The 15,345-nt window shown below is 32.4% G+C and overlaps 1 protein-coding gene across 1 annotated transcript; it reads left to right on the forward strand.

Moving 5' to 3' along the window:
* The first annotated feature begins 13,663 nt into the window (after positions 1-13,663).
* On the forward strand, positions 13,664-15,132 carry LOC131646997 (L-lactate dehydrogenase B-like). The gene is made up of 2 exons (XM_058916913.1): positions 13,664-14,333; positions 14,487-15,132. Exons 1-2 carry the CDS (start codon positions 13,725-13,727, stop codon positions 14,928-14,930), a joined length of 1,053 nt encoding a protein of 350 aa, XP_058772896.1. The 5' UTR covers positions 13,664-13,724; the 3' UTR covers positions 14,931-15,132.
* Positions 15,133-15,345: the final 213 nt, after the last annotated feature.

Here is a 15,345-nt window from a genome sequence, read left to right on the forward strand (position 1 = left end):
CAATTGCCAATCATTAGTTTTTTTTCAATGGTCTAGATTTAGTTGATTGTGAATTTAGGATTTATTTAATGATGAGAATCTCGATTAAATTTTTTTTACTCATAAGATAAAGGTATAATAAAGAGTTTTTCTTTTCTCACCCTGAAATCTCTCAAAAACTTTTTGAAATGACAAAAATGTCTTCTAGATTTTAGAATAAAAAATTCTCATTTAAGTTCTGAACCCCATCTTCTTCCCCCTTTCTTTAGTATTTTGCAACTTAAAACTCATAAATCTCAAATTTCAACCTAATTTAATTTGGATCAAATCTTCCTCGAATCATACATATCTTCTTATTTTAAAACAAGGTAGTACACACTACTACAAAACAGGAAAACAACAACGCCAAAGTCATCACGATTTGCCCAAATACCGTGGTTAAACTTCTAAACTCATGTGCTAACAATTGTTTTTTATTTTTTATTAAAAATTTTAAGGTTATAATTACGGTTAATTACCTAACCGTTGTGATATAACCCAATTTTCTTAGGTTCGACCCTCAGGTTCCTCAAATAGTTAATTCTCTTTACGTTAATCCGCGCCTATTCAATTTTATTTATATTTAATTAAAAAATAATAGGTATATCACTACGGCTGCTTTATAAAACCGTTGTTACACACTGTCGCTTCTTTATATATGTTAAACACTAAGTATCCATTTTTCCACTGAAAAAAGAAACAAACCCTAACACCAACACCGTCGACATCGTCGGGAAGAAGACAATAACACTCATACTCATTGTTGTTGTCGTTTCAAATGTCGCATTTGAAGGAAAACTCATCCAAAGGTTTTACTATGTCTTCTTCCACTGTAAAATCTAGATCTAGAAATTTCTGTGGCTGTGATAGTCATATGGTTTCGCACCAATGCAAGAAGAGACATGATAAAGGAAGACTTTTTTGGAGTTGTCCATTTTGAAGGAGTGATGAAACATGTAATTTGTTCATATGAGATGAAGACGTGAGAGAAAATTTGGGAAATAAAGATGAGAGTAATAAGAAGTCGGAGTTGGAATTTGTGGGCTATTTGAAGGTCATGTATGAAGTTTTAAAAAAGAAGAACAAGAATTTGAAGAACAAACTGAAGCCAGAGGGATTTTTTTGGAAATTTGAAGTTGTTGTGTTTTCTTATCTCCCTCATGTTTAATATTTACTTTGTTATGAAATGTAATAGTTGAAGTAGGGTTTGAAATTTGAAAATTTTACATTGATTCTTATCTGCTTTATGTTTAATATTTACTTTGTTATGAAATGTAATAGTTGAAGATGTAGTGAGCTTGACAGGAATGCAACTAAAAGACGGTTTCTTACGAGTAAGTTCATCACAAATTGTTGAATTTTCAATTACAATTATTTGTTTGATAGTTTATCTAATTTGTAGTTTAAGCTGATAGTTTAAGTTGATAACCTTAAGACAGTTAAACAAAAATATTAAAATTTCATTACATAAACTTTCAATACATAATCAAAAACCATAATCATATATAAACCCTCGCACTGAGATAAAATTAGACCAACCATAGTCGGCCTCGTCATCATTAGAATCGAAAAAAATTAATTATTTGCCTCAACCTTCTTCTTCTTCTTCTTCTTCTTCTTCTTCTTCTTCTCATTCTTCTTCTTCTCCTCACCCTGAGATCTCTTATTACTCTAAACACAACACCCTCTTCAGCAACATCTTGCATTTGATGTTGGTTTTGCACCACAACACCATCTACAGCAACATCTTGAGGATCAGGTTGGTTTTGCACCACAGCTTCCTCTACAACAACATTTGGATTCTCAGCATTGTTGTAAGCTTAAGCAGGATAACACATGTTAATTCCTTTGAATGAAGTTGTTTTTGTGTTTTGGTTCTTCCGCTTTTATATTGTTCCTTCTGATTCTTCATCTTCTTCTCTTGGAAGTTTAAAAACCAAAGATGCTCATTATTGTTTCTTTAATTCTATACGCTTTCTATTCTCTTTGGAAGTTGGAAAGATTGAATACCTCGACCTGTTCAAATTTATCATGTGTACTTATAATAAAAGTTTTGATAACAATTCAAAAATGGTGTAGTGCTGATTCTGGTATGATACAACTGACATTTATTCACATTTAATATCACAACGGTTATTAGAAATAACTGCTGTTAAAGAGCATGCACTTTCCTGTTTACTACGATGGTCACTGGACCGTGATTGAAAGTGTCGCATATACTACCATACGCTACATAACAACGTTTGGTCCTGCATGATTATATATCTTTCCCAACCGTTGTTAAATGTCTTTTCCGTAGTAGTGACATCTTTGCATGATCATGTGATTAAATATATTATGTTTTGTCCTCTTCTGGATTATTAATATAGTTCAGAATGTAGAATCCTGAAATGTCCCAAGCATGGCTTCAAACCATAGAAACCAAACACGCTTTCAAGCATGCCTTATCTGAACCATGACAGTTCATAATGCTTAATTTTGGTTTATGCTATTTTGTTGTCGAATCGCATGACTAGTTTATTTTTTTTTTTGTTAGTAAAGAATAGAAAAAACATGTTTAGGATGCATAGTAGGGGAAACACACAAGAAATTACTATCTTTACAAGGTGGAATAGAAAAGAATAGAAAAAACATGTTTAGGATGCATAGTAGGGGAAAAAACATGTTTAGGATGCATAGTAGGGGAAACACGAGGTACACGCCGATAGAGATGGACTATTTGAGCCATAATATTAGCCTCGAAAGCATGAGGTGAAAACTAAAGAGGAATTGCCTAAGATGCATAAGATATACAAGGGAGACTTGTAAAACATATGTTTTATGTCAATATGGAGAAGAAATAGCTAGGCATGTTTTGGAGAGAGATATGATTTTTCTCAATGAATAATTTTATACAATTTTTATTTCATTCTTATTTGTGCTACTTATAATTTTTTCGCATATCGTGATGACCCCCTAAAATGTATAAACAATGGGAAGAAGTTTATCCCCCTGAAGATTCATGAAGAGGATTTGTTCACTTATGAAATTTGAGACAATAGAATAGATGACCTCACCATCAAAGGGATTAGAATAGTTGACCATAGCCTGCTAGCATCTTTCTCAAAGATGTGGCACAAGGAGATGACACATGACGATGTGTGATGGCATCTACATATATAGATCCATGGACGTCTCTTTGACAACATTTCTTTTACCAAAGAAGACAGATTGGAGTTAACATTCGAGCTACTTGGATCACACTTAACGAAGGCCCTAAAATAAATTGAAAAAGCAAAGGGGATCATGCATGGTTAAACTTGAAGCTGCATGTCTCTAATACATTAAGGGGGAAACCTCTATGTTGTTTTATTGCTTGAACCTTAAGCTTTACATTGAATTTAGTTTCATATTTAAGACTCCTCAAACTCAAATCAAACAAGCATAGAAGAATCATGGCTTTGTGTAAGCTTTGTGAATCAAATCACAATTTGTTCATGAGTCGAATCACAAGTCATATTTCAACCTCTGCAAAGTTTGAGTTGAATCACAATTATATGAGTCTCTCTTTAAGTGCAGATCTTGTTCCTTATTACTTTGGTGCTTGGCTCAAATCACCAAATGCTCTTTACTCGAATCAAATATGATTTTTCCAATAATTTTTTAGCTTCATCTCTAGCACCTATAGATCTTTTTCTCTCTAAAACCTTTCATAATGTTGTTGATGTTATAAAACAAGTTCTTTCATTAATGATTTTAAAAGCCACAAACCACTTGTTCATTCTTTTTCAAAAGAGTTTTGAATCTTTCTTGAGCACTTACAAACGATTTTTTTCATCTTCTATCTCATTGTTTTCCATGGTAGCATGAATATAAATCTTGTATTTGAATATTCCTAATTGATTCAGGACATTCATTTTGGTTTTAACGTTTCTTGGAAGATTTGTGTAAGATTGTAGAGGCTTGCAAGAGTGTGTGGTGTTGTGATTGGTTATGAGAATTTCAATGAAAAATAAGGAGGTTATTCTCTTCAGGTTCACCTTGGTAGTGCTTGTGGAAGTCTACAAATGGGGTATAAGTTCTTCTCAATCTTCGGACAGGCCAACGCTCAAGATATCGGCATAATTGTGTGAAAATTGTCGTAGACATAGACTTATGAGCAAGTTGTTATGGATGGAAGATTCAAGAAGCAATATCGAGTAAATATTTTTCCTAGAGTTCGGTTCATGGAGTCTTGTATAAGTCAAGATCCAAAAAAAGAAGAAATTTAATTTTTAGCATCTATTTTTTAGACTTGGTGAATGTACAAGCACTTGTAATATTGTTGCAATTCATATTGGAAAACTAACAAATTTTTCTATGGGAAACCATTATAGAGTGGTTTAAGCACAACACTAGGATGAACATGTTAAACCATTGTAAATACCTGTGTAATCTCCTCTCTCTCTCTCTCTCTCTCTATCTCTCTCTCTCCCCCTCTCTCACTTATTTAAATTCGTAGTTACTCGTATGATTATGTTATTTCTATTGATTTCTAGAATTGCATGTTGCTAGATTTATCTGTTAGTAGTGATTTGTTGCTAATGTAGTAGGTTTTGTTAGACTTGGAAATTCAACCTTCTTTTATTATGGATTAAGCCTGAAGACTTTGATAGTAGAATCTTGTGCGTGATTGAAAATCATTTGATAACATATCTTGGGGAATTATGCTCATTTGGAGAATTATGCTTATAGTACAATCTTGTGCGTGATTGAAAATCCTTAATAACACCACTTTTTAAAGAAGAAAATTATATACTTATTGGAAAGATAACATGTATGTTCACTTAATGTCTATTTACAAGAATCCTGGGTACCAATTACCGACATGCCTTTTATCCCTTAAAACGAAGTCGATAATGTTGTTAAACTCCCAAAAGATTGGACTAATGATGAAACCAAGAGGGCTTCATATGATTTGCTGAAAGAGAATATAGTTATATTTGCATTAAGCGCCAAAGTATATTGTACTCTATCTCACATCATAAGAATGCACAAACTATGTGGAACGCTCTTCAAACCATTTACGAAGGTACTAAAGACGTTAAATATTCTCAAATTAATATGTCGACAGAGCAGTATGAACTTTTCCGTATGGATCCCAGAGAATCTGCGGAATTCATGCAGACTCATTTTCTCCATTAATTAAAAAGCCAGAACATTTCCGAAAGACCATTTCTAACATAGATTTTGTTAACAAAATTATGAGATCTACAACTTCACCCCCATACTTTCATGGTCCCATATAAAACCATGGGTTGGATGCAACTTGATGGAGTGAAAGATATCTCCCTACATAGAAAATGATGATCTTGCAGGCGTACAAGGGGAATATTAGACAACCTCTTGCAAAAAGTATTTTGTCCACATGGTTTACTTCAGTTAAATAATAACCTTAGTCAGCCTCATTATTCTCAACAATACTGTCAGACCGCCAGATGGAAATCCTTTGGTGTAGAATCAATGGTACCTCTCCCACGCCTTGGATCCATTCCCATTGGAATAATAAGTTATAATTGGGTTGAGACCTAATGACCATAAACAAAGTTGGTTGACGATGGTGCCTACATCAATGTCTATTTGAGTCACTCCTAAAGCTTTACTGGTTTTACCCTCATAATTCGACAAAACCATTTTATGGGGTCTTAGGTTCGTATCAAACTTCCCAATTTTCTTTAGCAGAGAATATGTCATGAAATTCACCGCCACTCCGCCATCAACTAACACCTTATTAAAAACTATTCCATCTTGCTTAACCCAAATAAATACTGGTCTGAGATGTTGTTTCACACCTTCATCAGACATTTCAAGAGAAGCCTTTTCTTCCTCGACGTAACCATTTTTATTACATAATAACAAATATGTTTATGGATCGATAGTTTTTCTATAAGACCATTATCTTCTTCCTATGTTATCTCAGTTATTGTGTCATATTCTATTGGAAGGACAAAAACAACATATATATATATATATATATGATGTCTAATTCCTCTTATGACCCTGAATTAATGTTATATGTCAACATCTCATCATCTTTTCTTGGCACAAATTATTTTCCATTTGACTTTACCAATGGTGGAGGTAAGGGGGAAAGTCTTTCTTTTAGGGGCCTCTTTTCCATTTGGTCATCTGCCATCTTTGGAATTTTACCATTTTTATTTGATTCCTCGGCCTAAAGAGTCGTTTTCTTTTTTTCTTTGATATATTTTCCATTGAGTCTGAGTCACTGGGTTTTACCCAAATAGTTTTTTGAACCATATGAGTATTTATAAGAGATATGGGAATTATCATTGTATGAGGAACCTGTTCCTACCCCAGTCACCTTTCATTTATGCTAGTCAGCATTCGGTTTTTCCACAAGTAAAATCCACTCACTAATAGGAGCAACAACTGGTGGCACATAAGCCATTTGACTCCTCCATTGGCGTGAGGGTTCTTGTTATTTTTTTACAAGGAACACCTTTTTTGTAGAAGGCATATATTTGGGCTTTTTTCATTCCTATGACTCATCCTAAGTGGTGGAGTTTTGAAATCTTTGAGGCCTTTTGTGGCCTCTTTGATGAAGACAGTGTTGCATCAAGGGAAAAACATGACCTATGAGCCTTTTATTTTGCATATGTTAAGGAAATCTATCAACTCCTCTTCATCCTTTAGATACATAACTTTGACATTCTTAGCATAGTCCAACATATTCTGCTCTCCTGATTTGAAACTGGATTCTTCAATGATCTCGACCATCATAACATCGACAGGTTCGACGAAATTTGCTTCTTCGACTTGCAAAGGGTTAGAATCAATCTTCATGGGCATTTTGATTTTGTCTCCAAACTTCAACCTTCCATCTTTCAGAGCATTTTGTACTAGATCCCTGAAAAGGACACATTGAGAGCTTTTATAAATTATGATACTTGCAAAAACAAATTTTCTTTATTTATTTCAATGGTGGTGTCTTTAGGCCTTCTAGAACTACGATTTGACCATCAACAACCATAAGATAAAAAATTTCATCATATTTAGTTACATCAAAAGTATAAGTCTTTATGATGAAATTTTCATTCCTACTAGGTTCAATAAGATTTTTCCCATTAGAGGGTCTTAGGACCTTGCAAATATATGGAAGACCTAGCTTTAGTTAAGTCAAATTAACCTCACTTTCTTCGACACATTCAAAAATTATGTCTATTTCTTGTCCTCTTTCATCTACTTATACATAAGAAACTTTATCTCTCCTAGGGTGTCAATTTGATATGGCCTTCTTAGCTTTCAACTGTTTGACTTTTCTAATTCTGTATGTTAATTGGGTCATATCTCTCTCATATATTGGGTGTCCAATTTCTTCCTAATGGAATAGTCTAAGCAGCCAGCGATCATTTTGACTAACTCATGTTCAGACACCTGAGTAAAACATCTCGACTTCATTAGCCTAAACCTATTCAGATAGTAATCTATGGACTCATAGAATTTTCTCTTCATGCTAGCTATTTTTTTACTGGCCCATATATATCTGCTCATGGAATACCCTTTATAATTTTTTCTAGTTACATATGGAATTTCGAGGGAGGGTAGTGAACCAAATGAAAGCATTTTTTGTCAGAGAATTAGGGAAATATTTCATCTTCAAGTTATAATATTGGCTAGGTCACCAGCCTTAGTCTAGTATCGTGCAATGTCTACAATAGTAAATTCACTAGTATCACCTGCAAACTTAGTAAATTTGGAGATTTTCCAACCCCAAAGAAATTCAGTTTGCAATACATACTCATACAAGGCAGAAACAAAGTGTGGCCTATGCAGACCAACATTAATACCATTTTTGGGCTAGGATCTATTCAACCACATTGACTATATTATTTTTCCTCCAAATTATTTTGTTGGACATTCCTAACTACTTGATCTGCATCCTGGTTCCTATTTATCAACACTACTTCTGGGCCATTTCGACCTAAATCTCCTTCAACTACACTGTGTATAGGTTATTCGATGGGTTAAGGCATAACTTGGTATGGCATTTGGTCATTAGGAATTGGCTGAATAGGCGCTCGGGGAGCACAAAAGAAATCATCAATTCTACCCGTTTGATGTGACAATTTTTGGTAACTATGGTTTAAATTTTGGATCAACGGATTAAACATAGTGTCAATTTGCTGTGTAAGCATATTCACCATATCATGGTTACTTTCATTCATTTGTTGCCTCACAGACAAGAGAGAACTGGTAGTTATGGGTGGCATAACTTGAGACATATATTCTAACTCTCCTTGAGGTTGTGCCATTCGACTGGGATTGCTTATAGCAGATCCTGATGCTAAGCTAGGTAGGATTAAAAGGAGATGCAATAGTCATTGCATTATCTGCAAATGTAGATGCATTAATTTGTAGGTTTGTCATCATTGCAATTGGCATGCTATAGGGATATTCCCTACTATCAACGGGCATCATAAAGTTTGGGAGAAAAAAAGGTCTACGGTCTCGCATAATAGCTAGTTTGTATGACCTTGGGAGTAGTCGAAAAACTCGCTGAATATGGTGGAGAAACCATCACTTCTGGTAATGTTGTCAAAACTGACATTTGGCTTATAACCGGAGTAGTTACTCCAACACATTGAAGTCCCTGCATTACCGACTGTCAATTTGATCGATTATTCTTCTATATTTTGAGCATTGTTCTGGGGAGGGGAGGATATTTCAATGTTGAACGAGGTATCTCAACGAGAGTTTTACCACTCCTTAAACTCATAAACACTCAACAATTGAAGACATTGAGAAGAACACCTGTCAAAGGTAAATTCACATAAACTTTTGTCCAAAAACTTGATATTTTACACAATAAGGTCCCACTAGGTGTGCCAAATTGTTTACTAGTGTTTTCAGTAAATCAAATCACAAGTTTTAATTCACTTAGGAAATTAAACTTTCAAAAAAATTTTGTGAACAAGGGCAAAAAGTTTGAGAAAGTATGTTTTTATGTTTGGATATTAATGTTTGAATGTAGGGAAATTGGATATAAATTCCAATTAGAATAATGCAGAATTGTTTAAAGAGACAAAGTATAATAAAAGTAAAATAAGATACTTTGACTAAAAAGTTAGAAAAGCGTCGCATTTTCATACATGTTTCCTCACAAACTCTTTTCTCTCTGTGACTTGGATACTCGAATTCTATAAAGAACACAAGTAAAATTTGTGAATCCCTATTACATAACTCAAATTGACTTATATACTACATACAGCAATAACCTTTAATAACGGTTACTGCTTTTAATGGAGTATTTGTGTTAATTATATATGCTCATGGATTCAAGCGTTTGAGATTTTTTTTCAAAAAAACACTTTATATTCTAAAATGTGAATGTATTTTTATCAAATCTAGAGTTTATATATATATATATATATATATATATATATATATATATATATATATATATATATATATATATATGAGGAGGGATCAAATTACACCCTAAGAGTTACACCACGAGTTACACTCGTTCAATAACCTCATTTCGAATTAATATTTTTTAAATTCAACCGTTGGATTGAAACATAATATCATATAGATCATACCTATAAAGTTTGAGCTTAATCTATAATGATTTGTTATACGATCAAGATATCCAAAGATTAACGTCAAAATGAGCTTTCATATAACGTTAATTTTGATGTAATTCAATGACATAGTAAATCATTATAGATTAAGCTCAAACGTTATAGGTATGATCTATATGATATTATAGTTCAATCCAACGGTTGAATTTAAAAAATATTAATTCAAAATGTAGTTATTGAATGAGTGTAACTCGTGGTGTAACTCTTCGGGTGTAATTTGATCCCTCCTCTCTCTCTCTCTCTCTCTCTCTATATATATATATATATATATATATATATATATATATATATATATATATATATATATATATATATATATATATATATATATATATATATATATATATATTCGAGGGTGAGAAAATTAATTATGTATTATAACAATAATATCTTTTAGATATGATATATTTTCGTCTCATTCCACAAATTTACAATATTTGCCAACAATAATCCTACACACTTTTTCAATTTTCCCAACTATTCCATCTTCAAAACTCCTAGAAGAATTTGTGTATTCTTTACAAACTTTTTATGGATTCGTGAGTTTCTAGATAAAAATCTTCCGTCCCATATGCATGATGCCGGCGATCCTTTGACATACATTGTCTTCGATCCATAAAGCATCGAAACTTGAAACCCTACTTTTCTTCTCCCCAAATTGAAAGCAAAGCAATTTGAACTAAAACAAATACGAAAGAAAAGCAGAAATTTATTTGATTAAGAATCCTATAAATAAAATATTTTTCTTTTGTATTTTTAAATAATATTTTATGATTTTTTTAAAATAATAAAAAAGTGAGAAAAGGGGTCATGCACTGTTTTACACTGTCAATCAATCACGGCCATGTATCATACCAAGTCATACTGTTATTTTTAAATTACTGAGATGACATGGCAGAATGATATATTCTCATTGGATGACAGTGTAAAACTTTTTTACACGGTCAGTGCACCACCATTAAACCCTAAAAAATATTTCATATTTATTTTTAATGAATTAAAAGAATAACTTTGACATCTACTAACTTAAATCTTCATTAATAAAACATTTAAATATTTTTTTGAGAAACTCTATTTAAATTAATTTTTTTATTATTATTTTTTTCAATTTTTTAAATGAAAATATTTAATACTACAAAAATCATTAAAAAAAAAAAGAAAACAAACAGGTTGTATAAATATTATCGTACAAGTAGGAGTGAGAATATGTCAGGCCGAATTAGACTTTGTTAAGGATAAGTCTGACTTGTTAAAAAATTTAAAGTCTAAGTCTGATCTATGGCCTATCATAGACTTATTTTTTGGTCTGAACCTGGCTTTTTCGAATGTCTGATTAGCATATTAATCTGTTTAAAAAGCCTATATCATCTGAACATATGTAAATAAGCAATTCAACTAATGTTAAAATATACTAGAGAATAAAAAATATAATGAGACTAAATGTATGTTCAAAATGACTTATTTGAACTCACATAGTAGCATAAGTTTCATGAGATTATTTGTTTGGGAGAACTTATGAAAAAAACTTATGATATTATTGATAAAGTATTTTTAACTTATTTTCACAAGTTTTTCAAAATAACTAAACTTTACTTTTGTATTTTAATATAGATTTTTTTATGACATGTGCCCTAACATATTTAACTAAATAGGTTTATAAAAAAATCTATGCATTTTCAACTTAAAAAAACCTGACCTAGCCTTAACCTATGTTAGTTGGCGTGTCCTACTTTCACCTCTATCTAGGACAAATATTTTGTAGACCCAACTTTAGTATTAAATTATATTTTCATTATCATATATTTATCATTTTCAAGCCCAACTTTAGTATTAAATATTTAAAATTTAATATTATTAATAATGTTTTTATTTGGAATTAATTTTTTTTATCAATCACTTTAACCATTTAGAAATTTTATATCATATTGACAAAGTTATACCACAAGTGACAAGTAAATGAGAGTCAAATTTTGAGAAGTCTCCACATAAAATACAAGAGACACCGGATGAATCAACGATAACCTTCAAGTTAAAAATATTCTCTCATGAATAATCTAATTGTCCTAAATAAGAGGGAGAATCAATTCTCCACGGATATGAGGGAGTAGCAGAGTTAATAAGAGGTGGTTGAATTGGATATGTAAAGGCAACAGTGAAATTGTCTTATCTAGCATGCTTCCAAGTCCACCTATCCTTATCCTCAAACAAATTGACATCTAGGAGGAATTGGAAGGAATAAAAAACAAAAGGTTCTTCGTGAACAAATAAAGGTCTCATCCATCTTAGATCCCAAGAAATCCCCCCATCCACCCAACGACCACACTCCCTTCTTGATATTGAGAGATTGTAAAAAAATCTATAAAGTCTAATCTTTTAGGGGACATTCTAGAACTAGTGATCCTCCTAAAAGGAGGTTTTGAAGACATGATCTCATTATATTATTGATCTCATCCTCAAATCAATTAAAGATATCATCTACTTTGGACTCAAGAAGAGACATTTCTTTCCACTAAGAAGAACAAAATAAATCTTGAAAATCTACCCTAGACAAGGAAGAAACAATTGAATCGTCATATCTAGTTGCAAGAATATCATTTCAAAGACCAAAAGCACCCAAGATCAATTTGCACCTCAATTTGGCCAAAAAAGACTAACACATCAAACCACTTTACTCCAGAGATCTTAGAATCAGTTTTTACTCCATCCCACAAAAATCTCCCTGAATTCTAACTAACTTCTTCTACACCTTCACAATATTTTTAAAAAAACAAGAAAAAATATGTATAATATTTAGAAAAAAATTAAGAAGTATCACTCAGATCTTTATACTAACATACATATTACTTTCAAAAATTTAGCCTCTAGATCACCAGGTTAACAAAAAAATCTCAAGTGACTTTCAATCTAAAATTAGCCTCCGCCAACAATCCTAGATATTTAAACGGAAACAACACAATCTTACATATTTAAATCTTCTCATGCTATTTTGGTCATGCCTTCTCTCCTTTTTCTAATCTAATGGTTAAATATCACACTAAGTGAAAACAATAGGACAAATGAAAGAGAGAGAAATTTGAATAAATGGTTGAGATTGGAGCATGATAGAAACATGAGAGAAAGAACACGAGAAGATCCAAATTCCAATCCTACTAATCCTACTGTGAATAAACTATTATACTAAAAAATGATTGTGGCAAATTACATACTTTACATTTTAATTTTACATCAAAAAATTTCTTATTGTATTTCTTTATAATCTGAAATTTTATTTTAATTGTTTATAAATTTTTGTAATAAAAGATTAAAATAAATTTTAAAAAAGAAAAAGGATAAAAAAAATATTTGATACTTTAAATAAATGATGATAAGTATATTTTGACATAAACTATAATTTAATCATATTAACATACAAATGTTTTATGTATTTAAATACTATTATAAATAAAATAAAAATATGCATTATATTAAAGGCTTATTGTCTATAAAATATAATATAATATTAAATATTAAATTGGAGAACCTTTAGTTCCTTGCTTAAAAAAAATCAAACTTTTTAAAGTAAATTCATTAGTTCATTCGAACATATTACCTGTCACAAGTACATTTCCCTCCAAACATTTTAGCAAACAATTACAATTCAGTAAATATTCTTTAATTTCTCTAAAGAAAAATATAGCTCTTACTGTATAGTAGTTCAAACTTTTCAATGTTTCTTAGTGGTAATACTATTTGAAAAATTCTAGAAAGTGTTGAAAAGCCCACCTTTCACTTTCACCCCCTAAACTAAATGCAAGAAAGTTGGTCATAAAATAGAAGTTGAAGAAAGGTGGCTCAAGAAAACGGAAAGTAGAATGGTCTCACAAAGTGTTTGTTTGTGGACTATTAAATTATTCTTTAACTTTCCCTCCAAGAAATAGTCCAAAACCATTCACTTCCACCGTTGTTTCCAATTTCACTTTCTTCTCAAAATTTCTATAAATACACGCTTGCAATTAAGCAACATACAGCAACAAATTTAACTTTCCCGTCACAAGTTTCACATTTTACATCTCACTTTATTCTCTCAAAACTCAAACCACCAAAATGCATAAAAGCACATCAGGTTCATCCTTAGGGCCAGATGGATTGGACCTAACTCAATCCTTCTTCAAATCCATCTTAAACGCGGCGCCACCATCTCCAACCAAACGCCACAACAAGATCTCGGTTATCGGCGCAGGTAACGTGGGAATGGCTATAGCCCAAACCATTCTCACACAAGACCTCGTCGACGAACTCGTTCTTGTTGATGCAATCCCCGACAAACTACGAGGTGAGATGCTTGATCTACAACATGCAGCGGCTTTTCTCCCCCGCACTAAAATCCAGGCCTCGACTGACTACTCAGTGACGATGGGATCAGACCTCTGCATCGTCACTGCTGGGGCTCGTCAGATTAACGACGAGTCCAGATTGAATTTGCTGCATAGAAATGTTAATTTGTTTAAGAAAATTATTCCACCTTTGGCTCGTTACTCTCCTCATTGTGTTCTTCTAATTGTTTCCAATCCCGTTGATGTGCTCACTTACATTGCTTGGAAACTCTCTGGTTTTCCATCGAACCGTGTCATTGGTTCCGGCACTAACTTGGATTCCTCTCGCTTCCGTTTCCTCATCGCTGATCATCTCGATGTCAATGCTCAAGATGTCCAGGTACAATCTTTATACTTAGAATATGCATGCATGTTTGATATTACAGTAGATTTATAAATCTACTAAAATATCTTGCATGCACGCAATAGCAGTTGCAGATTGCAATTTAAAGTAACAAATTCAATATTTTAACGGTTTATTTTGATAATGTAGGCATACATAGTGGGAGAACATGGTGACAGTTCAGTGGCACTATGGTCTAGCATTAGTGTTGGAGGAGTTCCAGTTCTAAGCTTTTTGGAGAAACAACAAATAGCATATGAGAAAGAAATGCTAGAGAACATACACAAAGAAGTTATAAACGGCGCATATGAAGTAATCAGTCTAAAAGGATACACTTCCTGGGCAATAGGGTACTCAGTCGCGAACTTGGCTCGAACAATTATGAGGAATCAGAGGAAGATTCACCCGGTTTCTGTTCTTGCAAAGGGGTTTTATGGCATTGATGGTGGAGAAGTGTTTATCAGTTTGCCAGCACAGCTTGGTAGAGGAGGAGTATTGGGTGTGACCAATATTCATATGACTGAAGAGGAGATGAAGAGGCTTAAGGACTCTGCTACCACTATTCTTGAACTGCAGAATCAGTTGGGTATTTGATTCTTCTTTCAAGAAGATCCAATAAAGTTTGCATTTATAATTCTTGAAGTAAGAGTTAATCTTATTGTTATAATTTAACCAAAAGTTATAGTGCCCTTTGGCACTTCTGATTAAGACATTGTATTCAAATTTTTAGTTCAGTTTTGTTGATTCAAAGCAATGTGTGATGTGTGTTTCTTTGCCAAACAGAAAAATTACTATACTCAAGAAGTTTACTTAAAGTTTTTCATCCTTATAATTTAATACACTTTAACATATGAGGTTCCTTTGCTATTAAATTTGTTTATGACCATTCTTACTTCTTAAATTTGTTCCATCACAAAATTGCATTGAGCCACCTCTCTATAAACCAACATTCTCTCTTTAAGAAAAGAAAAGCTGATTAGGGGAATGAGTTTAGCAAAGATAAATTGAA

Source organism: Vicia villosa, linkage group LG2, assembly GCF_029867415.1.
Source record: "Vicia villosa cultivar HV-30 ecotype Madison, WI linkage group LG2, Vvil1.0, whole genome shotgun sequence".
Taxonomy (NCBI): Eukaryota; Viridiplantae; Streptophyta; class Magnoliopsida; order Fabales; family Fabaceae; genus Vicia; species Vicia villosa.

What these genes read in the sequence shown, in the direction of transcription:
- LOC131646997 (XM_058916913.1), top strand. Translation starts at nt 13,725, where the DNA reads ATGCATAAAAGCACATCAGGTTCATCCTTAGGGCCAGATGGATTGGAC. An exon ending in TCAATGCTCAAGATGTCCAG is followed by an intron (nt 14,334 to 14,486) that starts GTACAATCTTTA and finishes TTGATAATGTAG; the next exon opens with GCATACATAGTGGGAGAACA.